Below are 27,266 nucleotides of genomic sequence, written 5' to 3'. Positions count from 1 at the left end.
AGCTAAGAGCTGAGGATCTGGGTTTGAGGCCAGCCCAGGCAGGAAAGTCTGTGAGCCTCTATCTCCAATTTATCAGCAAAAAGCCAAAAGTGCAGCTGTGACTGAAGTGGTAGAGTGCCAGCTAGCCTTGAGCAAAAAAGTTCAAGGACAGTATCTAGGCCCTGTTCAAGTCCCAGGACTAGCAAAAACAAACAAACAAAAAAACCCTTTATGAAATAAGATGAGACAAAACTAAGTCCAAAGAAGCCTCATCATTAAGCTAGTTATAAAGAGAAGTGAGAAAAAGGAATCAGACAGAGGGACAGATATAAAACACACAGAGTTGGAATTAATGAGAAAACAGGCCCACCCCCCTCAGGAAGGTTCCAGGGAAAGAACTCCACCCCCACTCCAACCAGGTCACAATGGCTGGAGCTCTGAGGGGCTCAGGCCCCCTGAGCCAGGAGGAGAGAGGAAGTCCAAGGAAGGATGGTGAGTATGGGGGGAACAGAGGGTGTAGCAAGGGCAACACTGATCCTGGTCATCCTCTTTCCCCTTCTCCCCTAAAACTCCCCGTGGTCTTAGACATACCCACAAATGCAACACCCAGAAGTCCCTAGAGCTTGTGATATCACAGAGATATACAACATGGGAAGCTGTCCCCCACTTGCCAACAGAACATTCCTCGGTTATTGTTTTTTCCCTCTCAGGAACAACCTGCCCAGAAAAACATGATGCTCTGGGACTGTTTACTCCCTGCTTCCCCCTAGATGCTTAAGGCTTACATCGTACCACATAATCTATTTTTCAAACCCTTTCGAGCTCCTACAAGTTCCTCTACTATCCTACAGACAGAATTTCAGATCAGTCTAGCATTTAAGCTGCCCTAAATCCGCCAGACTGTAGGTGTTCTCGTGTTTGAGTTCCTTTCTCCTTAACAGGCTGGCAGTCACCCCTACTTCAACCTGCCTGACTTCACCCAGCCATCACCATCCTCCAGTCCGCCTGGCCTCCCTTCGAACCAGCGCTGCCGGCCCTCCGATGCCACCAAGGGCCTACTTGTAGCCCTGCTTGGTGGGGGCCTGCCTGCTGGCTTTGTGGGTCCTTTCTCCCGTATGGCTTACCAGGCTTCCCACTTGCCCTCACTGGAGCTGCTCATCTGTAGATGCCTCTTCCACCTTCCCATTGCCCTGCTACTTAAGCTTCGTGGTGACCCTCTCCTAGGACCTCCTGATTTCCGGGGGCGGGCCTTCCTCCACGCTCTGCTCAATGTCCTCAGCATCGGATGTGCCTACAGTGCAGTTCAGGTGGTACCTGCAGGAAATGCTGCCACAGTTCGAAAAGGTTCTTCCACCGTGTGCTCTGCCCTCCTCGCACTCTGCCTCGAGAGCCAGGGTCTCAGCGGCTATGACTGGTGTGGCCTGTTAGGCAGCACCTTGGGACTGATCATTATCGTGGGACCTGGACTAGGGACATTGCAGGAGGGGACCACGGGCCTCTACACAGCCCTGGGCTATGTGCTGGCTTTCCTGGGAGGCCTGGCCTTGTCACTGGGGCTTCTGGTCTACCGCTCCCTGCACTTCCCCTCCTGCCTACCCACAGTGGCCTTCTTATTTGGCTTGGTGGGGTTAATTGGCTGTGTGCCAGGACTGTTTGTGCTGCAGACCCCCGTGCTACCTAATGATCCTCTGAGTTGGAGCTGTGTGGGGGCAGTAGGGATCCTTGCCTTGGTGTCCTTTGTGTGTGTGAGCTATGCAGTCACCAAGGCCCACCCTGCTCTGGTGTGCGCTGTCCTGCACTCTGAGGTAGTGGTTGCCCTCATGCTGCAGTATTACGTGCTCTATGAGACGGTGGCACCTTCTGACATCATGGGAGCAGGAGTTGTGTTGGGTAGCATTGCCATCATCACCGCCCAGAACCTCAGCTGTGAGAAGCAAGGGCAGGTGGAAGAGTGAGATCGAACTTGAGTGTCTGGGGACTTTGGGGGGGCAGGGGTAAATAGCAGAGACGAATACAAACATGGGAGAACAAGTGCCTGGAAAAGAACTGATATGGGGATTCAAGCGTGACTGGGGACTTGGTGGAGGGGGGAAACCTGGAAGATCGAAAACAAGTCTGAGATCCAAGGGACCTCACCCGGGCCTTGGGAATCAGGACATAACTAAGGCGTACTTTTAGATACAAGGGGTTGAGGCAGGCTAGCTATGGGCCATGGGGAGAATTTCCCTGGGCAGCAGAAAGAGCAATGGGCTGGAGTGTGCAGGTGGTCAGGCAAATAGGCAGCAGCTGCTGGGGGGAGGGGAGTGTTGCTTTTCCCCCTGGAGGACACTTTCCTTCCCTCTTCGTAGTGCCCCCCCCCCTTGGGGTGGTGACGTGACACCAACATCAAACAAGGATCACTGGGTATTTGGCTATGGAGCGGGTGTGAAGTTCTACATCGCTCTTATTGGAGAATCCCTTGGGATCCCCGCCTCCCAGTTTGTTTCTAATATATTCCAGAAGTGGAGGATTTCCTAAATGTTCGAATTCCTTGGCCCTTAACGTTCCTAGGACTTTCATATCTCGCCCCGGGGTTATTCTGTCCCTCCCCGCCCCCCCCCCCGCGCCCTCCCCCTCCTCCCCCCCCCCCGTAGTAGCAGTCCCGTGATCTCTCTCGGACAGCAGCCAGTCCTTCCAAAAAGCAGGCTTTCGAGCTGAGGCTTCTTGGATCGTCTCAGGCTGGGGGATCTGGGTCCAAGACTCGGTACAAGCACTCCAGAAGACATCCACTTATCCCCCGGAGGTCGCTCGACCAACAGCGGCTACTTCCGGACCAGCAGTTGGATTCGCCATCTTGATCTGCTCATACATATTCAGCGTTGAGACTGAATATTCATGACCAACGGCGCTCCTCCCCCTCCCCTCTCCAGCTCCCCCCCCCCCCCCCCCCCCCGCCGGGATCGACTCCAGAGGACCCGACCGGCCCCGCCTCCACCACCGACTCGCAGAACAGACCATTTTCTACCTGGAGGGGGGGAATAATGATTTTATTTTTTTTGGCTAAAGATGATACTTTACTCCAAAATAGAATAAAGGCGGCCTAACTTTATCCTTGATTTTTTCAAACGGCCAATGGCAGTGCTAAGCGGGGGGCTGGCGAGGGGAAGAGGTGGGATTAGGAGAACACCCCTCCAGTCATTTCAAAAGCTCACCCAAGCAAGGGAGCCCGGGAGGAAGGACCAACCGCTCCAGCGCGCGCTCCGTGCAGGCCGGCGCAGTCGGCCCCGTAGCGCAAGGGAGGGCGGGAAAGGAAGGGGCGGGGGAAAAGGCAGGGGCGAGTCTATAAAAGGCGTCATTCGGCCAGTTCGCTTCTCAGAAGCGCCGAGAGCGCGGCCGGGACGGTTGGAGAAGAAGGTGGCTCCCGGAAGGGGGAGAGACAAACTGCCGTAACCTCTGCCGTTCAGGAGCCCGGTTACTTATTTATTCGTTACTCCTTTTCCTCTTCCTCCTTCCCCCCCCCAAAACCTCCTCCTTTCCCCGCTTTTTTTTTTCTTTTTCCTTTTTGGGAGCTGAAAAACCTTCGCGAAGGGATAGAACGGTTCCTTTCGCTCCTTTTCGTTTCTCCGCCTCCTTCCCTTCCCCCTCCCCTTCCCTCCTCCAGCCTTTTCCTCCCTACTCGGGGAGGTCCTTCCCGCTGGCCGCCCCGACGGGATCTGAGTACCTAGGCGGAGGTGGCGCAGGCTTTTTGTAGCGAGGTTTGCGCCTGCGCACCGCGCCCGCCTCGCCATGCACGGGGGTGGCCCCCCCTCCGGGGACAGCGCATGCCCGCTGCGCACCATCAAGAGAGTGCAGTTCGGAGTTCTGAGTCCAGATGAGCTGGTAAGCTGTGCCGCCTCACTGCTGTTGCTCCCCGGCCGTGTCTTGGGAAATGTGGCTGTTCTCACTGCTTATGGGTGACCTGCCGAGAGGATTGGATTGGTGGCGCCGAGGCCTTGCGAGGTCTAGCTTCAGGGTTGCCAGAGTTTAAATTAAAAGGATTTAAGCAAGCTTAGCTCCCTGCCCAGGGTTTGTCTAGGGCAGAGAGAGGGTTACCGAGTCTTTCTTTTAGAATAACCGACATTCAACGAGTTGAGTCCTTGGGGCCCTTTACAAGTTTCATTAGGATGCCAACCTCAGGTTTTTACCCTCCTCCTCCTCCATATATTCGTTGAATACCTGCGATGTGACAACACAGTAGGCGATGGGGGATAAATAGATACACAGCGCAACAACCCAGACAAAAGACTGCCTCTTAGAGCACTCGTGGGCAAGGGAAGAAAAGACAGACAATATACAAGGTTAAATGAACAAAACAGTTAATGACAAATGCCTTGAATAAAATGAAAGGAGGTAATGTTATGGAACATAACTAGGGTGGAACTGTTCATGTCTTACTTTCCCGTTTCTTTAAAACATCAATGTGTTGTACAAGAGGATTACATTCTGACATAACTATATGTGCATACAATGTACCTTGTTCAAACTCACTTCCTTCACTCACATTCCACATCCACCATGGGGCTACTTTAAATGAGATGGTGTCACAGTCTGGGAAGGCCTGAGAAAATGTCATTATCCAAATGGTAATCATCTCAGCTATATGTTCTAGGGCAATAGTGTTTGTTGTTTTGTTTTTAGGTGAAGGAAACAAGTGCAAAAGAGATGGTGGAAAAATTAACTTGGTTATGCTATAGAGGGTGGAAAAGGCCAGTGTGGCTGAGGTTCAGTGGGTATGTGACAGCTGGACCCATGGGATATTGTAAATCATTGTAGAGGATCAGTATCCTATTTTCAGTAGGAAGCTATTGGACATTTATAAGCAGGAAACAACAACTTATATATACACATAACATTATGCATACAAATCTATGCTACTGTAGTTGTTCTTTGAAAACGGGGAACAGCACTTGGGGGATTGTTACTTCAAGGCCCGCCTGAAGTACAAAGCCAGACCCTATCTACCAAACAACCCAAAACTTAATGGGAAACAAGGATAGGTGCAAGGGAGACTACTGAGGAGGATAATCTAGGGGAGAGCTTTTGATGACTTGGAATTTGGGTTTTTTTCCTTAGAACTAACAGGATAGCAGAGAGAACCACTGTGTTTGTGAATGGAAGCATTTTTGTTAGGGGAGGAGGCTCAATTGTGTTAGGGCTCAGCATCCTATATAACACAGAATAAATTTCAAATAGTGTTAATATTAAAACTGAAAGAAAGCACCAGGAAAATACAGAATTTGAGGGCTGATACCAGATGTAGAAACCCTTAATAATAACTGACATTGCTTTATTACATAAACATAAGAGCCACTTCTATTTTAATAGAGGATCAAAGCTTAAGCAGTATTTGCAGTGTGATAACAAAGCTAGTTTTTTTTTCCCCCCTTGATGCTAGGAAAAAAATAAAGTCATATGCTAGGCAAGTGTTCACTACGTCTTCAGCCCTTGTCTTTTGTTTTGTTTTTTATTTTTTGGTTGGTCATAGGGCTTGAACTCTGGGCCTGGGCCCGGGCCCCTCTTCCTGAGTTCTAGGCTAGTGCTCTACCACTTGATCCACATCACCACTCCCAATTTTCTGGTGGTTAATTGGAGATAAGAGTCTCTCAGAGGGGCTGGGAAGGTGGCTCAGTGGTAGAGTGCTTGCCTTGCATGCATGAGGTCCTGGGTTCAATTCCTCAGTACCACATAAACAGAAAAAGCTGGAAGTGGTGCTGTGGTAGAGTACTAGCCCTGAGCTGAGGAGTTAAGGGCCTAGAGTTCAGGTCCCACAACCGACAAAAGAAAAAAAAAGAAGTCTCATAGTCGTTCCTGCCCAGGCTGTTTTTGAACTGTGATCCTTAGATAACAGCCTTCTGAGTAGCTAGGATTATAGGTGTGAGCCACTGGCACCAGGCTCAGCTCTTGTGTTTTTGGTTGTGTGTGTGTGTGTGTGTGTGTGTGTGTGTGTGTGTGTGTGTGTGTTATAGATCTTGAACTCTGGGCTTGGGCAGTATCCCTCAGCTCTTCAGCTCAAGGTTAGCTCTCTACCACTTGATCCACTTCCGGTTTTCTGAGTGGTTTATTGGAGTTAAGAGTCTCAGGGAGTTTCCTGCCCAGGCTGGCTTTGAACCATGATCCTTAGATCTCAGCCTCCAGACTAGATAGGATTATAGGCCTGAGCCACCGGCGCCTGGCTAAGCTTTTGGTTTTTTTAAGAGGTATTTTTAAACTATCCATCCTCTTCTACCTCACAGGAATGTGCTACCATGGCCAGCTTCACTAGATTCATTAATACATATACAAGGAACATACAAAAAATAAGGAATTAGCTGGGTGGAGTGGCTTATGCCTATAATTCTTGCTACTCAGGAAGCTAAGATCTGAGAATCAGATCTGAGATCATATTTGAAGCCAGTCTGGGCAGACAAATCCTCAAAACTCTTCAGTTAAAAATATGGAAGTGGAGGTATGCTCAACCAAATGAATGACAGGACCTAAGTTCAAGCTTCAGTACCAGATACAAAAAAAAAAAAATCAGGAATTATATATCTGCTAGAAAATGAGGATGGATAAAAGTTTTGAATAGACTTCACAAAAGTACAGGTGGTCAATAAAACAGGATTACTAGTAAAAACCAGAATGAAAATTTTCCTCTAATCTGATTTTTTGCTACTGGCAAAAATATGGGAAAATAAACATGTTCATACATTATTAGTAGAAGGATAGATTGGTAACCTATTTGGAGGACAGTCTGATAGTTTTATCAGTCTTTCAGTGTTTATATCCCTTGACCAAACATACCGATTTTTTCCCCTAATCCTGGGGCTTGAATTCAGAGCCTGGGCACTGTCCCTGAGCTTTTTTGCTCAAGGCTAGTGTTCTACCAGTTGAACTACCACTGCAATTTCAGCTTTTTGGTAGTTAATTGGAGATAACAGTGTCACAGACTTTCTTGCTTGGACTGGCTTTTGAGCCCTGATCCCTTAGATCTTGGTATCCTGAGTAGCTAGGATTACAGACATAAGCCACTGGTGCCCACTTGCCACTTTTTAAAATATTTATTTTGAAGGCTGGGAAGGTGGCTCAGTGGTAGAGTGCTTGCCTCACATACTTGAGGCCCTGGGTTCAATTCCTCAGCACCACATAAGCAGAAAAGGCCGGAAGTGGCTCTGTGGCTCCAGTGATAGAGTGCTAGCCTTGAGCTGAAGAGCTTAGGGACAGTGCCCAGGCCCAGAATTCAGGCCTCATAACTGACCAAAAAAAAAAAAAAGTTATTTTGAGGGGTGGGTGGAATGGGGAATGTTGGGAATTGAACCCAGGTTTTTTTTTTTTTTTTTTTGGGTCCAGTCGTGGGGCCTGAACTCTGGGCCTGGGCGCTGTCCCTCAGCTCTTCAGCTCAAGGCTAGTGCTCTACCACTTGAGCCACAGCGCCACTTCTGGCTTTTTTCTTTTTGCTTATGTGGTGCTGAGGAATCGAACCCAGGGCCTCATGCATGCAAGGCAAGCACTCTACCACTGAGCCACCTTCCCAGCTCAAACCCAGGTTTTTATATAGGATAAATTACACAGTCCACCACTAAGCCATACCCTCAACTCCTATAGACTCTTTGAGGAAGAGCATGTGCTTCCTGGAGAGTCCCTGGTCCAGTTTTGGAGTGGCTGGAAGTGGAATTAGTCATTGGGAAGGTTACTGACTTGTTGAGCATAAAGTTTGAGCAGAGTGAGGTGTGAAAAGTATTGAGGATGATTATACGTAGGTTTCTTGTGTTTTGTCTGTTCTGGTGGCCAAATTTCATGTCTGTTGTTTCTTCTTTTTCTTTCTTTCTTTCTTTTTTTTTTCTTTTTTGGGGGTCCTGGGGCTTGAACTCAGGACCTGGGTGCTGTCCCTGAATTTTTGTGCTTAAGGCTAATGCTCTACCACTTGAGCCATACCTTCACTTCTGACTTTTTTGTTAGCTTTTGGAGATGAATCTCATAGACTTTCCTGTCCATGATCCTCAGATCTTAGCCCCTATATACATTCTTCAACTCAGGGACCTTATGCTTTTTGCTGGTCCAGCATTTTGTTGGTTAATTGGAAATGGAGTTTCATGGACTTTTCTGCCCAGGCTGGCTTTGAGCCATGATCCTCCAGGTCTCAGCCTCCTTAGTAGCTAGAATTACAGGCATGAACCACCAGCACCTGCCTCTGGTGAAAAGCGGCCATTTATTGAGCATCAGTTCTATCCTGAGCTTAAGCAGACCTGATTTCAACCCAGGTCCTAGCTCCACCTTTCTAGGGATTCCAGCTGTTCACTTCTACCAAACTGTCCAAGCACCAGTTCTCCTAGCATATCCATCTGGATGTGGAAATGTTCAGGCAATTCAGGCCCTTTAGAAAAGGAGTAAGTGGTAAAGAGCCAGAACTGTATCTGAGTGCCTTGTTGATCGAGAGGAGTTGAGGAAGAGTTGGCAGGGCATGTTTGGGGCATCATACCTATATTATTAACATAGGTTGCAGATGCAGAGAGGTTCCTGCAGAGCCTCAGATTCATGGACTTTGTTTTATCTTGGAAGAGGAAATAAAGCATTGTTCCCCACCCCTTCTTCCAAAAGAATAATTTTTCTTTTTTTCTTCTTTTTTTTTTTTTTGGTCGGTCCTGGGGCCTGAACTCTGGGCCTGGGCACTGTCCCTCAGCTCTTCAGCTGAAGGCTAGCACTCTACCACTTGAGAGTCAGCCCCACTTCCAGCTTTTTCTGCTTATGTGGTGCTGAGGAATTGAACCCAGGGCCTCATGCATGCAAGGCAAGCACTCTACCACTGAGCCACCTTCCTAGCCCCTAATTTTCATTTTTTTGTAGTTAAATCTTGTAGATACCAATGACCTAGAGTTTATCCTAGAGGGAAGTCTGGGGTTCCATTGTAGAGGTAGGCAGTTCTATAGAGTTCTGAGTCCATTACATTCTCGTATAACTCCTACTCTTGGAGTACATGGTGACTGGAACTGGCTTTTTGACTTGTGATACTTAACTTTGGCATTTCCAGAGTTATAAGCGTACCAGTCTTTTCATCTTCTTGTTCCAAGTTAAACACGGTTCTTATATAAATAATTCAGGGATTCCTTTCTGTTTTTGTTTTTGTTTTGGTACTATTCCTGGAGCTTGAACTCAGTGCTTGTGTGTTGTCCCTGAGATTTTTTTGCTCAAGTCTAGTGCTTGAGCCACAGCTCTACTTCTGGCTTATTTGATAGTTAATTAGGATAAGAGTATCACAGACTTAACTGTTTGTGCTAGCTACAAGCTGATCCTCAGATCTTAGCCTCCTGATTACAGGCATGAGCTACCAGTGCCCAGCCTTTTTATTTTTACTTTTTTTTTTTTTTTTGATACTGGGCTGGAATTCAGGGCCTTATACTTTTGCTCGGCTTTTTTCTCTTAGTGATGGTGCTTTACCACTGGAGACACTCTTCTAGTTCTAGTTTTTTACTGGCTAATTGGAGATAAGTCTTGCAGGTTTGTCTGCCCAGGCTGGCTCAGAACATTGATCCTCAGATCACAGCCTCCTGGGTGCTAGCATTGTAGGTAAGAGCCGCCATCACCCACTAGTTTGGAGTTTTCTTAGAGTTCTAGTATGAAGGCTAGAAAGAAACTAGAAATCCTATTTAGTTGTTATGGACTTTTTTTTTTTTTCCTACAGAAACGGATGTCTGTGACAGAGGGAGGTATAAAATACCCAGAGACCACCGAGGGAGGTCGTCCCAAGCTTGGTGGGCTGATGGATCCCAGGCAAGGAGTGATTGAGCGGACTGGCCGCTGCCAGACATGTGCAGGTAAGTGTTGGGCCAGAAGGATCCCAAAGGGAAGGATTGAGGCTTGAGTTATTAACGGGCTGGTATGGAAACCTGGAGACCTAGTCTCTGCAGTGAGGGGGAGCTAGGATGAAAATAAACAAGATGTATGTTTTCACAGGAAACATGACAGAGTGCCCAGGCCACTTTGGCCACATTGAACTGGCCAAGCCTGTATTTCATGTGGGCTTCCTGGTGAAGACAATGAAGGTCTTGCGCTGTGTCTGCTTCTTCTGCTCCAAACTGCTTGTCGATTCAGTGAGTGGGGCATAGGCCCTAGCTTAGGAGGGAGGGAGCCTACTAACTGGAGGAACAAGGGGATAAACTCAATTGACCATGCTTTGCTTTGTCTCCAGAACAATCCTAAGATCAAGGACATTCTGGCCAAGTCCAAGGGACAGCCCAAGAAGCGGCTCACACACGTCTACGACCTTTGCAAGGGCAAAAACATCTGCGAGGGCGGGGAGGAGATGGACAACAAGTTCGGTGTGGAACAGCCTGAGGGTGATGAGGATCTGACCAAAGAGAAGGTGACTGGGGATGGCGGACACTGGGGGAAGGAAGGGCCTGGAACAGAACATAGAGGCCTGGAGGGAGGACGAGAGAATGCTGTGTAGAAAGGTCAAGAAACCAGAAGGACACAGAAGAACTGAGAGGGCTGGCCTAGTTTGGCAAAAAGTGGCTGGACATGGAGGAACTTATGATCTTCTTGTCTCTGAAGGGTCATGGTGGTTGTGGGCGGTACCAGCCCCGAATTCGGCGCTCAGGCCTGGAATTATATGCTGAATGGAAACATGTGAATGAAGACTCTCAGGAGAAGAAGATTTTGCTGAGTCCAGAGAGAGTGCATGAGATCTTCAAGCGAATCTCAGATGAGGAGTGTTTTGTGCTAGGCATGGAGCCCCGCTATGCTCGGCCTGAATGGATGATTGTCACAGTGTTGCCAGTGCCCCCACTCTCTGTGCGGCCTGCTGTGGTGATGCAGGGCTCTGCTCGAAATCAGGTCAGTGGCTCTAGGACTCTGCCTTTTGGATAGATGGTTAGGTATCTAAGGGGAGAGATCCTTGTAGAGTGGCATGTGCTGAGGGGTAGATGGCTAGATCTGACGTGCCCTGCTGCCTGTTAGCTGTGCAACTTTAAGGAGACCCTTAGCATGGTTAAAGGTTAGGGGCGGGGGGGGGGGGGGGGGGAGGGGGCTTCTGTATTGGTAAAATGAGAGTGAGCAGACCTAGCTCTGACTCCTAGTATGGTGGTGTGAGGAGGAGAGCTCCACTGTGTGCCTGGCAAATGCCAGCTTTAAAACCCATTTGGTGGTGGCTGTACTCTGATGATACTGACTTTCCACCTCAGGATGACTTGACCCACAAACTGGCTGACATTGTGAAGATCAACAATCAGCTGCGGCGCAATGAGCAGAACGGAGCGGCTGCCCATGTCATCGCAGAGGATGTGAAGCTCCTCCAGTTCCATGTGGCCACCATGGTGGACAATGAACTGCCCGGCTTGCCCCGTGTGCGTCTCCACACTCCCACCCCAGTGGATAGGAGCCTGGGTGGGGGCCAGCGCAAATGCTGAGAGAAAGGCCCAGTACTGACTGGGTTGCCTCCTGGTCATGTTTCCTCACAGGCCATGCAGAAGTCCGGACGTCCCCTCAAATCCTTGAAGCAGCGTCTAAAGGGCAAGGAAGGCCGGGTGCGAGGGAACCTGATGGGCAAGCGAGTGGACTTCTCAGCCCGCACTGTCATCACTCCCGACCCCAACTTGTCCATTGACCAAGTTGGCGTGCCTCGCTCCATTGCTGCCAACATGACCTTTGCGGAGATTGTCACCCCCTTTAACATTGACAGGTCTGTCCCAGTCCAAAACCCTGTCTAGAGTGGTGGGTGTTGGGGGCTTCTACTTAGGGCTTTAGGTTGAGGAGGGCAGCAAAGGCTCTTTGGGAATCATTTTGTTCAGAGTACTTTTTTCCTTCTTAGACTACAGGAACTAGTGCGCAGAGGGAACAGCCAGTACCCAGGAGCCAAGTATATCATCCGAGACAATGGTGATCGAATTGACCTGCGTTTCCACCCCAAACCCAGTGACCTTCACCTGCAGACTGGTTATAAGGCATGTAGCACTAGGGCTGTGTGTGTGTGTGTGTGTGTGTGTGTGTGGTGCGCGCGTGCCTGAGTGTACATGTCATGTAAGCATGCTGTCAATATTGGGGCTTGAACCCAGGGCCACTGTACTTTCCGTTAGCTTTTTTGCTTAAGGCTACTACTATACAACTTAAGTCAGACCTCCACTCCCCCCACACCCTTTTTTTTTTTTTTGGTGCTGGTCCTGGGGCTTGAACTTAAGGTCTGGGTGCTGTCCCTGAACTTTTTTAAAAGTTCAGGGCTAGCACTCTACCACTTTAGCCACAGCTCCAATTCTGGCTTTTTGCTGGTTAATTGGAGATAACAGTCTCATGGACTTTGCTGCCTGGGCTGGCTTTGAACCATGATCCTCAGATCTCCTGAGTAGCTAGAATTACAGGAGTGAGCCACTAGAGCTTGGCTTAGGCCAGATCTTTTTTAGTCACTGGAGCAGTAGTCTTTCTGGAATGGGCGCTGACCACCTGTGACTACTGTTCATTAGGATCCAGACTTGTTGAATGTCTTTTTAAATGGTTTCTACTACCCCACGTCTTTTGTAATTGCTCACCACTGGCATCAAGGTGGGATGTTATCAACCTAAGGGCAAGGGGAAAGGGATCCATGCAGAACCATGCAGAAGGTTTCACATTTGTTGTTTTTTTATTTTCTTCTCAGACTGAGTCCCTTGAGATTGGTGGGTCCTGCTTTTTTTTTTTTTTTTTTTAATTTTTTTCCGGTCGTAGGGCCTGAACTCTGGGCCTGGGCGCTGTCCCTCAGCTCAAGGCTAGTGCTCTACCACTTGAGCCACAGCACCACTTTCGGCTTTTTTCTTTTTGCTTATGTGGTGCTGAGGAATCAAACCCAGGGCCTCATGCATGCAAGGCAAGCACTCTACCACTGAGATAGCTTCCCAACCCCTGGGTCCTGCTTTTTATCTCTACCCATGACAACCTAGTGTCTGGCCCAAAGTGGAGGGGTGTCTGACAGGTATTTCAAGTGACATAACTCCACAGTATTATTTTTTTCAATCTGTAAGGGACTCGGGTACATTGTAATTGAATTCTTAGCATACTTTCTTCACTGAGCTCTTTTCTTTCTTTCATTTTTTGGTCAAAGATTGGAACTTGAACTTATTACCGAGCACTTTTGCTCATTGGCTCGCACTCTACCAACTATGCTATGCCTCCACCCCCCAGTGTGTTTTTTTGGTCATGGGCCTGAACTGTCCCTTGGCACTGTACCTGAGTTTCTGCACTCAAGGCAAGCACTCTACCACTTTGAGTCACAGTGCCACTTCCAATTTTCTGGTGGTCAGTTTGAGATAAGAGTCTCACAGATTTCCCTGCCAGGGCTGGCTTTCAACGGACATCTCAGATCTCATCTGAGTAGCCAGGATTACAGGTGTGAGCCACTGGGTGCCCAGCCCCACGTTTCTTTTGAAATACTGTTTCACTTTCCCAGGCTGGCCTTCAATTTGTAATCTTGTTTTCAGATTCCCAAGGGCTGGGATTACAGGTGTGTGCTCTGCTGCCTAGCTGACTGCGCTTTTTTCTGTACCTTGCCTCCTTAGGTGGAAAGGCACATGTGTGATGGGGACATTGTTATCTTCAATCGTCAGCCAACTTTGCACAAAATGTCCATGATGGGGCATCGGGTTCGCATCCTCCCTTGGTCTACTTTTCGCCTGAATCTTAGGTCAGTGTCCCTGACTAGGGGAAACCGGCTGGGATGGAAGCAGGTTAACATGGGAGCAGGCTGCACTGCTCCTTAAATGTCACTGAAGACATCTTCCCAACTCTGAATATTTTCTCTCTTTTGCTGCAGTGTGACAACTCCATACAATGCAGACTTCGATGGAGATGAGATGAACTTGCACCTGCCACAGTCTCTGGAGACTCGGGCAGAGATCCAGGAATTAGCCATGGTGCCTCGAATGATTGTCACCCCCCAAAGCAATCGACCTGTCATGGGTATTGTGCAAGACACACTCACGGCAGTACGCAAATTCACAAAGAGAGACGTCTTTCTCGAGCGGGTGTGTAGTCTAACAGTCGGCTTGGGTGGGCGTTCAAGAGGGGTCTCTGGGTTGGCAAGAGGAGACCAGGGAGGAAGAACGGTATTTTTTTTTTCCTTGTCCTATTTTGAACTATAAATGAGACTTACCTGGTAAGGTGGAAAGAAAGTGCTTAGGAAAGCCGGGCGCTGGTGGCTCACGCCTGTAATCCTAGCTACTCAGGAGGCTGAGATCTGAGGATCGCGGTTCAAAGCCAGCCCGGGCAGGAGAGACCGTGAGACTCCTGTCTCCAATAAACCACCAGAAAACCGGAAGTGGCGCTGTAGCTCAAGTGGTAGAGCGCTCGCCTTGAGCTGAAGAGCTGAGGGACAGCGCCCAGGCCCAGAGTTCAAGCCCCACGACCGACAAAAAAAAAAAAGAAAGTGCTTAGGAAAGATCAGAGGCCAGAAATAGTGTATGGCTTTAACTCTCGATTTAGTTCCTTGAAATTTTGTGTAATTTCAAGTATTCCTGCAAAATAAAAGTGAAAATAAATGAACCCTTGTTAAGATTTTGCATATCTGTTTCTTTTCCTTTTACTTCCCTATTCCCTTCCCTACCCTCCCTCCCTTATTTCCTTCCATTTTTTTTTCCCTTTCTTTCATGTGTGCCAGTCCTGGAGGCTGAACTCAGGGCCTGGGTGTTGTCTCTGAGCTTTTTTGCTTAAGGCTAGTGCTCTACCACTTGAGCCACAGGTCTACTTCTGGCTTTTTTTTTGGAGGGGGGGTTAATTGGAGATAAGAGTCTTATGTACTTTCCTGCCTGGGCTGGCTTTGAACCGTGATCTTCAGATTTAAGACTCCTGAGTAATAGTATTACATACATGAGCCTGTAATATTTTTCTTAAAACTAGCATAAGCTAATTGTTTAAGCAGTTATATTTTGACTTTTTATTTTTAACTGAAAGTTTAGAAGACACTTTCTGGCATCATTTTTAGCTCTAAAATTGGTTTTCTTCCTTGGACAGGGAATCTTCCTAACATTCTTATGAGACTGAAGTCTGACTTTGCATCTTTCTTGATATTTGTCTCATAGGGTGAAGTGATGAACCTCCTAATGTTCCTGTCTACATGGGATGGGAAAGTCCCACAGCCAGCTATCCTTAAGCCCCGGCCCCTGTGGACAGGCAAACAGATCTTCTCCCTCATCATACCTGGCCACATCAATTGTATCCGTACCCACAGCACCCATCCTGATGATGAAGACAGTGGCCCTTATAAACATATCTCTCCTGGGGACACCAAGGTAGGGACTGGTTTCTGGATATATGGGGCCAGGATTTGGATTTGGACATGAGAAACTAGAACAAAACTTTGGTGTTTGTCTGCAGGTAGTGGTGGAGAATGGGGAGCTGATCATGGGAATTCTGTGTAAGAAGTCTCTTGGTACCTCAGCTGGCTCCCTGGTCCATATCTCCTACCTAGAGATGGGCCATGACATCACTCGCCTCTTCTACTCCAACATTCAGACTGTCATTAACAACTGGCTTCTCATTGAAGGCAAGTATGGTGGGCTTTACCAAGCCCTCCCTTGGTCCTCTCTCACTCAGGAGTCTACTTCTTACTCTTGTTTTTCCATTCCTTTCTCTTTTCTTCCTTGGATTTGTTGTCCCTTCATTGGTTTGGAGTCCAGATATGGTGCTGATATTTCTCTTTCTCTCTAGGTCATACCATTGGCATTGGGGACTCTATTGCTGATTCTAAGACTTACCAAGACATTCAGAACACTATTAAGAAGGCCAAACAGGATGTAATAGAGGTAAGAGGAAGGGCTAGGAAGAGAAGAATAGGCTTTCAAGGACTTTGGACTTAACATCAATAAGAGCACAGTGGGACCTGGATGTCAGTGGCTCACGCCTATAATCCTAGCTACTCAGGAGGCTAAGATCTGAGGATCATGGTTCAAAGCCAGCCCAGGCAGGAAAGCTGTGAGACTCTTATTTCCAATGAACCACCAGAAAACTGGAAGTGATGTGGCTCAAGTGGTAGAGTGCTAGCTTGAGCTGAAGAGTTGAGGGACAGCACCCAAGCCCAGAATTCAAGCCCCATGATTAACCAAAAAAAAATGCACAGTGGGGCTGGGAATGTGGTTTAGTAGTAGAGTGCTGGCCTAGCAAGCATGAAGTCCTGGGTTCGATTCCTCAGTACCACATACACAGAAAAGGCTGAAAGTGGTGCTATGGCTCAAAAGTGGTAGAGCACTAACCTTGAGCAAAAGAGCTCAATGACAGCACGTAGGCCCTGAGTTCAAGCCCCAGGACCTACCAAAAAAATAAGGGCTGGGAAGGTGGCTTAGTGGTAGAATGTTTCCCTAGCAAACATGGGTTCAATTCCTCAGTACCACATAAACAGATAAAGCCAGTAGTGGCACTAGTAGAGCACTAGCCTTGAGCAAAAGCAGCTCAGGGACAGTGCCCAGGCTCTATGTTCAAGCAAGGATTGATGTCTCACTGAAAATTTGGCTTCCAGGTCATTGAAAAGGCTCATAACAATGAGCTGGAGCCCACTCCAGGAAACACACTGCGTCAGACATTTGAGAATCAGGTGAATCGCATTCTCAATGATGCCCGAGACAAAACTGGCTCCTCTGCCCAGAAATCTCTGTCTGAATACAACAACTTTAAGTCTATGGTGGTGTCTGGTGCTAAAGGTTCCAAGATCAACATCTCCCAGGTGAGGAACCATGTCTTTTCAGTAAGGGTCCATATTGAAGTCTAGAGGAGGAATGTAGAAGGAGGTGGGTGTATGGGGGAAGATGGAGAGAATACTGGAAATTATTAGTATTTTCTTACAGTGCTAGAGGTTGAACCTAGAGCCCACAGAGGTGCTGGGAAGTTTTTGTTTTTCCTTTTTTTCCTTTTTAAATTAAGTAGTTGTATAAAGAGATTACAATCCGTAAGTCAGGTTATAAGTACAGTGCTTCATCATCAGTGTTACCCCTTCCTTTTTTCTTCCCCATTTTCTCCCTCCCATCCCTACCCTTACACATTACATAGTTTATTTTTACATCATATTCATTAAATATAATGATTACATTGGGCATCAGTAGCTCATGCTACTCAGGAGTCTGAGATCTGAGGATCACAGTTCAAAGTGAGCCCAGGCAGAAAAGGCCAATAGACTCTTTATCTCCAATTAACAATCAGAAAACCAGAAGTGGCACTGTGGCTCAGGTGGTAAGAGTGCTAGCCTTGAACTGAAGAGCTGAGGGACAGCACCCAGGCCTCCCTCCAATTCCTGTGTCCCATCTCTCCCCACCCCCAAAAAAACCTTTCTGGTATTTGTTTTTATAAACAGTACTTTAGTTGTTGAGAGGAGTTACACCTTTGAATTCCTCTCCTAAGAATAACTTACAGTTTATTTTTGTGTAAATGCATTGAAACCAGTATGTGTTATGCACAGTTGCATTTTAGATCTAGCTGACAGTGGATTCCTTACTCTCAAGGCCTTAAAAGGGTTAATTGCAGGCCACCTTTTCTATTTTCTAGGTCATTGCTGTTGTAGGGCAGCAAAACGTGGAGGGCAAACGGATCCCATTTGGATTCAAGCACCGGACTCTGCCTCACTTCATCAAGGATGATTATGGGCCTGAGAGCCGTGGTTTTGTGGAGAACTCCTACCTGGCTGGCCTCACACCCACCGAGTTCTTCTTCCATGCCATGGGAGGGCGTGAGGGTCTCATCGACACAGCTGTCAAGACTGCTGAGACTGGTGAGGCTTCTTCAGGGTACTCCATTGCCTGGCTCAAAAACCTCTGGGGAGGGGAGATTCTCAGCCCAGAGGCTACTTCCAGAGGTGATATTTTGCCTCTGTGGAAAGTTTATAGAGACTAAGTTCAAGAATTAGCTGAGGGGCTGGGAAGGTGGCTCAGTGGTAGAGTGCTGCCTTGCATGCACAAGGCCCTGGGTTCAATTCCTCAGCACCGCGTAAGCAGAAAAAGCTGGAAGTGGTGCTGCGGCTCAAGTGGTAGAGCGCTATCCTTGAGCTGAAGAGCTGTAGAACAGCACTCAGTCCCAGAGTTCAAACTCCACAGCCGACCAAAAAAAAAAAATATTAGCTGAGCTCAGTGCTACAATATTTGTCTGTATTGTGTTACTCGGGGTTTAATCCCCAGCACTGCAAAAGAAGAAAGACAAAAACCCTTGTTTAGATTGCTTTAGAGCATTCAATGGTATGGATAGACCCTGGTTTACTTAGTGCAGGTAGGTAGTTCTTAGGGGAAGCAAAAAGTCTAAGAGAGGCTTTGAGTATAGCTCAGTGTGTGCCTGATGTGCAAGTGGCTACTAACTAGTAGTACAGGGGGCTGCTAGCAGGCTTTCACAGGAACCATGTGGGTTTAGACCCCAGGTTGGATCTTTGGGCTTTATTCTCTTTACCTTAGTTCCTTCTGTTGAGTTCATCTCCTCCACAGGCTATATCCAGCGGCGGCTGATCAAGTCCATGGAGTCTGTGATGGTAAAATATGATGCAACTGTGAGGAACTCCATCAACCAGGTGGTGCAGCTGCGCTATGGCGAGGATGGTTTGGCAGGCGAGAGTGTTGAGTTCCAGAACCTGGCCACGCTTAAGCCTTCTAACAAGGCTTTTGAGAAGAAGTAAGGAGGAGGGCAAGTGGGTGGTTCATTCCCCTGGGTCGTAGGGCCTGAGTTATAGGTTTTCCTCCCTTTTTCTCTCCCAAAAGAGGTGGTCTGAAATGTGTCTTGTACTTGTGAATAACTTTTAGCACATTTTCCTGACCATCTAAAACAGTTGCTCAATGAGGAGGAATGAAGGCAGATTTGAGATCTGTTCCTGCTTTGTCCCTTGTGATGGTATAATATAACATAGGGACAGGTACATGCTCAAGTCTTATTGGTAATCCTTGGCCAAGTATCTTGCCTCCAGAGCACTGCTTGGCACCTCACTCTGATATAAGGATGAGAACCTGGACCCCACCTGTCCCCCTAACTCTCCCTTTCCCACTTGCAGGTTCCGCTTTGATTATACCAATGAAAGGGCCCTGCGGCGCACTCTGCAGGAGGATCTGGTAAAGGATGTGCTGAGCAATGCACATATACAGAATGAGCTGGAACGAGAATTTGAACGAATGCGTGAGGATCGAGAAGTGCTCAGGGTTATCTTCCCAACTGGTGACAGCAAGGTACATGTGAATGGGAAATATTAGGCTGGAGACATACTTTGCTGGATGGCTGCCCCCTGACTGTCCTCCTTCCAATCCCTCCTCAGGTTGTCCTTCCCTGTAACCTCTTGCGCATGATCTGGAATGCTCAGAAAATCTTCCACATCAACCCTCGTCTTCCCTCTGACCTGCACCCCATCAAAGTGGTAGAGGGTAAGTAACTCCTTAGGAGGGTCTCCCGACTAGTCTGGAGGATAGGAGTCTGATCTTGTTCTGATGATCTCTTTATTCCTCGTTGGTCTCAGGAGTCAAGGAACTGAGCAAGAAGTTAGTGATTGTGAATGGGGATGACCCCCTAAGTCGGCAGGCTCAGGAGAATGCCACATTGCTCTTCAATATCCACTTACGGTCCACACTGTGTTCCCGCCGTATGGCTGAGGAGTTTCGGCTTAGCGGAGAGGCTTTTGACTGGCTGCTCGGGGAGATAGAGTCCAAGTTCAACCAAGCCATTGTGAGTGTTGTACTTCTCTCCTTGGCCTTGTTTTTTGTGTTATATTTGTTGATTTGTCTAGCTTCCACTTTTGGAATAATAGCTCTCATTCTTTGAAAGTCTGCTGTATACCAGCAGCCTTGGTGCATTATGCCTTTGTACCATAGCAACCTTGAAATGATCCTGGTAGGAAGATTTCAGTTCCATATGGCAAGTGATAAAACTGAGGCTCGAATGATTATAGTGTATGATAGTCAGACAGAAAATAAATGTCATGACTAGGGTATGAAATAGTATTATTTATTTTTCTAAAATGCCTTTGACTATGTAGAGATTTTTTTTTTTTTTTTTTTTGGTGGTGGAGGGGCAGTGCGGGGAGGTATTTGAATACTATGGATTGAACTTAGGGAAACACACTCCAACCACTCTTCAGTTCCTATGTGCCAAATTCCAATTTAGGTAGAAGGAATTGGAGGGAGTAACTAGAAGAGAGTTGCATCATAATAATTATAGGCATGCCTCTGAATTGATGCAAACCAGGAATGTATTAGGAAGTAAAACAATACACCATTAAAAAATTAATGACTTCTAATGCACATTCCTATAATTCTAGCTACTCAGGAGGCTCAGATAAAAGAATCGAAGCCCAAAGCCAGCTTAGGCAAAGAAATACAAGAAACTCTTCTCTCTAATTCACCACCAGAAAACTGGAAGTGGAGCTGTGGCTCAAAGTAGTAGAGTCCTAGCCTTGAGCAAAAGGGCTTAGAGACAGCACGTGGGCACTGAGTTCCAGCCCTATGACCAATAACAAAAAAAACCACATTGATACATATATATGTATACATATATCTGTACATATGTATATTTTTAAATCACTCTGCCTTTGCTCAACTCATTCACAAAGCCAGGCAGGGTTGGCTTTGTCTGATGGTAGCTTTTCCTTAGGCCCATCCTGGGGAAATGGTTGGAGCTTTGGCTGCACAGTCTCTTGGAGAGCCTGCCACTCAGATGACCTTGAACACCTTCCACTATGCTGGTGTGTCTGCCAAGAATGTGACTCTAGGTGTGCCCCGACTCAAAGAGCTCATCAATATTTCCAAGAAGCCAAAGACTCCTTCGCTTACTGTCTTCCTGCTGGGCCAGTCTGCTCGAGATGCGGAGAGGGCCAAGGTAAGGGACAAGGAGCCATGAACCTCTTGATAGGAAGAAGAGGAGGTAAACTCTCCCCAGCATCAAGTGTTGGAGACTCCTTCAGTGTTCAGATTTCAAGAGACCTTTGGAGCTACCCCAGTGCCTGTGCCATGAGTCCCTTTCTCTCCCCAGGACATTCTGTGCCGCCTGGAGCATACAACATTGAGGAAGGTGACTGCCAACACAGCCATCTACTATGACCCTAACCCCCAGAGCACTGTGGTGGCAGAAGACCAGGAATGGGTGAATGTCTACTATGAGATGCCTGACTTCGATGTGGCCCGAATATCTCCCTGGCTGTTGCGTGTAGAACTGGACCGGAAGCACATGACTGACAGGAAGCTGACCATGGAACAGATTGCAGAAAAAATTAATGCTGGTATGTCCAGCTTCGGAGTCCTGCCTGGGCTACCACATCTGTTGTGTTCATTGCACTTGAGTCCTCCTGCCATTTGTATACCAGCTTTGCTCTCTATTGGATTTCTTCTCTGGGGTCTTCATACCTTACAGATAGATTTTCTGCACTCACTTTCTTTATCAAGTGTGCCCTGTCTCTGTCTAGAGGGAATCTGTGGCAAGTTTTTTGGGGGAGGATAAGCCAAAAGAATACCCTATGCAAGGAGAACTGCGTATGGGCAATGATAAGGAAGCGTCTTGCTCATTGTGATCTTCTTTCTCATGGCTCATTGTTTTCCCTATTAGGTTTTGGTGATGACTTGAATTGCATCTTTAATGATGATAATGCAGAGAAGCTGGTCCTTCGTATCCGCATTATGAACAGTGATGAGAACAAGATGCAAGAGGTAAACAGGACCCAAGGAAAAACAGGCATTTTAGCTGTTAAATCCTGAGTAATCACCAAAGAAGTAAAGATTATACATTGAAGGTCCAGTTGTACCCACCTAATTTAGAAATAGGAAGTAGTGGTTAATAATGGTTGTTAAAACTTGTAGCAGCAAAAATCTATGGAATCCAAAGCACTATCCCATGAGACAAAACAGATGGCTTTGGGAAGGGCGCTTCTCATAACCGTATCAGGCTGGCCTTCCTTCAGGAAATACTGCTGTTGACTTTCCTGATGCAATACACATCTCACAAAGACCTCTCAGGGGTTGAGAGGTCTGCTGGACAAGAGAAATTACTGTGTCCTTGGGAAGGTAGTGAGACTGTGACTCTGGGGATATAACAAGACCTGTGAAAATATTTTCATTCATCTGGGCATAGCTCCTGATAAATTATACTTGCATATGAGGATGCCTGCTGCTTGCTGGGTTGTTTTTGTTTTTTTTGGTCGTGAGGCTTGAACTCTGGGCCTGGGCTCTGCTCAGCTCTTCAGCTCAAGGCTAGCACTCTGCCACTTGAGCCACAGAACCACTTCAGGTTTTTTGGTGGTTTATTGAGATAAGAGTCTCAAGGACTTCCCTGGCCAGGCTGGCTTTGAACTGTGATCCTCAGATCTCAGCCTCCTGAGTAGCTAGGGTTACAGGTATGAGTCACCAGTGCCCGTCCTATTTTTTTGTTGTTTTTTTTTAAAGACACATTTTCATTTAGGCTGGCATGGTATCAACTATATAACCTAGTTTGACCTCAGACTTTTTATTTTTCTCCTCAAACTCTTTGTTTGTTGTTTTGCTTTGTTTTGGGTCATGGGGCTTAAACTTTGGGCCTGGGTGCTGTCCCTGAGCTCTTCAGCTCAAGGTGACATTCTGCCACTTGAGCCACAGTGCCACTTCTGGTTTTCTGATGGTTAATTGGAGATAAGAGTCTCACAGACTTTTCTGCCCAGACTGGCTTTGAACTGTGATCCTCAGGTGTCAGCCTTCTCAGACCACTGGCACCCAGCCCCCTCAAACCTTGATCCAGTCTTCTGAGTGTTAGGATTACAGGCATGTGCCAACATGACTGGTTGCTACTTTAATAGTAAAAACTAAAGAACTCACTAACTACTAAACTATCAGAGAATAGTTAGAAAAATATTAGACCTGGCATATATGACTCAGGTAGTATTTGTCTAGCTAGTACAAGGCCCTGAGTTCAAACCCCTACTACTACCAAGAAAATATTACTATCTGAACATAATACATTCATACATTAAAAGAGGTCTCTTTTACCCCCCCCCCCATTTTTTGTATTGGCCTGAATTAACTGTACAAGAGGGGATTTCATTATGATTTATATTTAAATGGATATAGTGTAATCCATAATTTTCCCCTTCTTTCACAAAAGAAGTAATTTTTAATTTGTACAAGCCTGGCAAGCACTTAGCTAAGCGCCAGAAGCAGAATAGGGAATACTATCCATCTGGCTACAGCACTCAAATGCCACACATATTTGTGAGGGACCAGATGATAGCTGTGAAAAAGAAAAAAAGCCAGCGGACCCATTGCTCACAGCTCTAATCCTAGCTACTCAGGAGGCTGAGATCTGAGGATCATGGTTCAAAGCCAGTCCAGCAGAAAAGTCTATGAGACTCTCCAATAAATTACCAAAACAAAAACAAAACTAGAAGTAGAGCTGTAGATTACTAGCCTGGAGCAAAGAAACTCAGGGACAGTGCTCAGCTCCCAAGTTCACCATTCCAGGAGGCTGAGATTGAAATTTGGAGCCAGCCTTGTCAGATTAATCCGAGAGACTGTTATCTCTAATTAACCAGCAAACAAGCCAGAAGTGGAGGTGTGGCTCAAGTGATACAGTGCCAGCCTTGACTAAAAGTAAAGGCACAGTGCCCAGGTCCTGAGTTCAAGCCCCAATACTAGCATAGGGGAAAAAAAAAAGAACTAACGGTTAGAGTAGTGGAGTATAGATGCCTCTTCCTAGGTTTCTTTTACTATTGTAATATGATACAGTAGTCTTACAGGAGCCAAGGTGACACTGATGGCTGATTGTTGAAGTCCTTAGAAGGCTGTCATTTGGGATGGAGCAGTGAAGAGAAAAGAGAGTTCTATAATTGCTGACTTCTCTTACTGCAGGAAGAAGAGGTGGTGGACAAGATGGATGATGATGTTTTTCTACGCTGCATTGAGTCTAACATGCTGACGGATATGACTCTGCAGGGCATCGAGCAGATTAGCAAGGTTGGTCTTTCCCCATCCAGCCACTCTCCCCCTGTCATCCCCTGCCCTGCCCTACCTGACTAGAGCTAGTTCTGCCCTCCAGGTGTACATGCACTTGCCGCAGACAGACAATAAGAAGAAGATCATCATCACAGAGGATGGAGAGTTCAAGGCCCTGCAGGAGTGGATCCTAGAGACGGATGGCGTGAGCTTGATGCGGGTGCTGAGTGAGAAGGATGTGGACCCTGTACGCACCACATCCAACGACATTGTGGAGATCTTCACGGTGAGTCTTGAGAGCATGCTGCTTGTGGCCCTTCCAAGGACTCTCACCTTACCCCCTTACTCTGCTTTCCACTCAGAGGATTTCCATGCCCATGCATTCTACTTCAGTCTTTTTTGAGTGAGATGCACTGACCCTTGACTCTTACTTACCTTGTAGATCTGGGGAGCAGAGCCCTAACCACCTCAACCTTTATTGTAGGTGCTGGGCATTGAGGCCGTGCGGAAAGCCCTGGAACGGGAGCTGTACCATGTTATCTCCTTTGATGGTTCTTATGTCAATTACCGGCATTTGGCTCTCTTGTGTGATACCATGACCTGTCGTGGCCACTTAATGGCCATCACTCGACATGGAGTCAACCGCCAGGACACCGGACCTCTCATGAAATGCTCCTTCGAGGAAACGGTAATGGCAGAATGAGAACAGGGTGGGAGGCAGGAGCTCACTGGGAGCGGGAGTCAGTGTGGGTCAGTTGGGAGCCATTGGTACTGCCCTTGAAGGTTGAGTTGCTCCTCTGTAGTGGAGTTGTCTTGAGTTGTATGTGTAGAGAGGTTTAACAGGGCCTGTTCTCGTTGTTTAGGTAGACGTGCTTATGGAAGCAGCTGCCCATGGGGAAAGTGACCCCATGAAGGGAGTCTCTGAGAATATCATGCTGGGCCAGCTAGCCCCAGCTGGCACTGGCTGTTTTGACCTCCTACTTGATGCAGAGAAGTGCAAGTACGGGATGGAGATCCCCACCAATATCCCCGGCTTGGGGGCTGCTGGACGTGAGTATGATAGCTTCAGCTGCACAGAGCCTGCTAGGTCTGTGAAGTGGGGGTGAGGCCAGGCCATGGCCAGAGGGTGTCCGTGGTCCCTGGGTGCTGTTCCTCATGAGTTACTTTGGACTTCTTTGCAGCTACTGGCATGTTCTTCGGCTCAGCACCCAGTCCCATGGGAGGAATCTCTCCTGCCATGACACCCTGGAACCAGGGTGCAACTCCAGCCTATGGTGCCTGGTCTCCAAGTGTTGGTGAGTGTCCTGGTCTAGGAGGAAAGCCCTATGGCAATCCAGAAGCAGCTGGGCTGGAATGGTGGATAGTCAGGGCAGTGGAGGCTGAAGAGGGGGCGTAGGGGCTCTGGGTTTAGCTTGTTTTTTTCTTCCTTTCTAGGGAGTGGGATGACTCCAGGGGCAGCCGGTTTCTCTCCCAGTGCTGCTTCTGATGCCAGCGGCTTCAGCCCAGGGTACTCTCCTGCCTGGTCTCCCACGCCAGGCTCCCCAGGCTCCCCAGGCCCCTCCAGCCCATACATCCCCTCACCAGGTGAGTGACCACTCTTAATTTCCTCCTAGGTCCTTAGCCAGTTTTCCCATCACTTACCTTCCTTGTCTGTTTGTCTTTCACAGGTGGTGCTATGTCTCCCAGCTACTCGCCTACGTCACCTGCCTATGAGCCTCGCTCCCCTGGGGGCTATACACCCCAGAGTCCTTCATACTCCCCGACTTCGCCCTCCTACTCTCCGACCTCGCCATCCTATTCTCCAACCAGTCCCAACTATAGCCCCACTTCACCCAGCTATTCGCCGACCTCACCCAGCTACTCGCCGACCTCACCCAGCTACTCCCCGACCTCACCCAGCTACTCCCCAACATCACCCAGCTACTCCCCAACATCACCCAGCTACTCACCGACATCACCCAGCTACTCTCCCACTTCACCCAGCTACTCCCCAACATCTCCCAGCTATTCACCAACATCTCCTAGTTACTCCCCAACATCACCCAGCTATTCCCCCACATCACCTAGCTACTCACCGACATCTCCAAGCTATTCGCCCACATCTCCAAGCTACTCACCAACTTCCCCGAGCTACTCACCCACCAGCCCTAACTACTCTCCAACCAGTCCCAATTACACCCCAACATCACCCAGCTACAGCCCAACGTCCCCCAGCTACTCACCTACTAGCCCGAACTATACACCAACAAGCCCCAACTACAGCCCAACCTCTCCAAGCTATTCCCCAACTTCGCCCAGCTACTCCCCGACCTCACCAAGCTATTCGCCTTCAAGCCCACGGTATACCCCACAGTCTCCGACCTACACCCCAAGCTCTCCCAGCTACAGCCCCAGCTCTCCCAGCTATAGCCCTACTTCACCCAAGTACACCCCAACCAGCCCTTCCTACAGCCCCAGCTCACCAGAGTACACCCCAACCTCTCCCAAGTACTCACCTACCAGCCCCAAGTATTCACCCACTTCTCCCAAGTATTCGCCTACAAGCCCTACTTACTCGCCCACCACTCCCAAGTACTCACCAACATCTCCCACTTACTCACCAACCTCTCCAGTCTACACCCCAACCTCCCCCAAGTACTCGCCTACTAGTCCCACCTACTCCCCTACTTCTCCCAAGTACTCCCCCACCAGCCCCACCTATTCGCCCACTTCCCCCAAAGGCTCTACCTACTCTCCCACTTCTCCTGGCTACTCGCCCACCAGCCCCACCTACAGCCTCACCAGCCCTGCCATCAGCCCCGATGACAGTGATGAGGAGAATTGAGGGCAAGAAGGGCACGGCAGCAGCTGGCTAAGGCCAAGGCAGCCTTCGGAGCTCTGCAGTCCTCTTCTACGAGCCCAGCTCCCTTGTACATAACCCTTGTGATAGTTCTCTGTTGAAGTTCTGGATCCCATTTTGGATGGGGCTTTTTGTCTTGTTCTCTCCTTGTGCTGTCTCTGAACTCTGACCTAGCTGTGGGGTTCTTCCTGGTTCCTACCCCAAGCTGGCCCCACATTGAAGGTCCTTTCTAGCCTGAGGCTTGATTGGAATTAGATGTTTTAACTTCATAGGGGCGTTCTGCTCTGGATCATACGTCTGATCTTTGGGAAGGACAAAGCTTAAGCTGCCTTTTTTCTGTTATTTTTTGACGTTTAAATAAAGTTTACAAATTTTGACCAAAAGTCTGTGTGTTAAGTCCTTTATTGGGGTTGTAGTGAGGCAAATATTCCCAAGACCCCTGTGCCCTTCCTAGAAAAGTATACAAGGAGTTAGTGCCGAGGCAGTAAAATGATTACCCTTAATCCCACCACTAGGAGGCACATTTTCTTTTTTATTTTTTTGTATACTAAATGAGTTTCTTTTAACAAAAAAATTCATTGTCATCTCAGATGAAAATG

General features: G+C 47.9%; 2 protein-coding genes across 2 annotated transcripts; both read left to right on the top strand.

Moving 5' to 3' along the window:
- The first annotated feature begins 364 nt into the window (after positions 1–364).
- Positions 365–2,099, top strand: Slc35g6 (solute carrier family 35 member G6). The gene is made up of 2 exons (XM_042670869.1): positions 365–471; positions 921–2,099. The coding sequence occupies exons 1-2, from the start codon at positions 469–471 to the stop codon at positions 1,932–1,934; spliced, it is 1,017 nt and encodes a 338-aa protein (XP_042526803.1). The 5' UTR covers positions 365–468; the 3' UTR covers positions 1,935–2,099.
- Positions 2,100–3,332: 1,233 nt separating this feature from the next.
- On the top strand, positions 3,333–27,050 carry Polr2a (RNA polymerase II subunit A). Its single transcript, XM_042670733.1, has 29 exons — positions 3,333–3,837; positions 9,653–9,785; positions 9,925–10,061; positions 10,160–10,333; positions 10,525–10,806; positions 11,154–11,315; positions 11,430–11,650; positions 11,780–11,912; positions 13,494–13,618; positions 13,748–13,958; positions 15,012–15,221; positions 15,307–15,475; positions 15,640–15,734; positions 16,445–16,648; positions 17,464–17,686; positions 18,387–18,570; positions 18,944–19,115; positions 19,202–19,307; positions 19,400–19,605; positions 20,530–20,754; positions 20,908–21,154; positions 21,478–21,578; positions 23,745–23,849; positions 23,932–24,114; positions 24,313–24,516; positions 24,692–24,878; positions 25,010–25,123; positions 25,263–25,412; positions 25,496–27,050. Exons 1-29 carry the CDS (start codon positions 3,745–3,747, stop codon positions 26,650–26,652), a joined length of 5,913 nt encoding a protein of 1,970 aa, XP_042526667.1. The 5' UTR covers positions 3,333–3,744; the 3' UTR covers positions 26,653–27,050.
- Positions 27,051–27,266: the final 216 nt, after the last annotated feature.

This window comes from Dipodomys spectabilis, unplaced genomic scaffold (assembly GCF_019054845.1).
Source record: "Dipodomys spectabilis isolate Male_0828 unplaced genomic scaffold, ASM1905484v1 ptg000576l, whole genome shotgun sequence".
In the NCBI taxonomy this organism is placed as follows: domain Eukaryota; kingdom Metazoa; phylum Chordata; class Mammalia; order Rodentia; family Heteromyidae; genus Dipodomys; species Dipodomys spectabilis.
The sequence above is the reverse complement of the archived record's forward strand: the minus strand, read 5'-3'. Positions and strand labels throughout refer to the sequence as shown.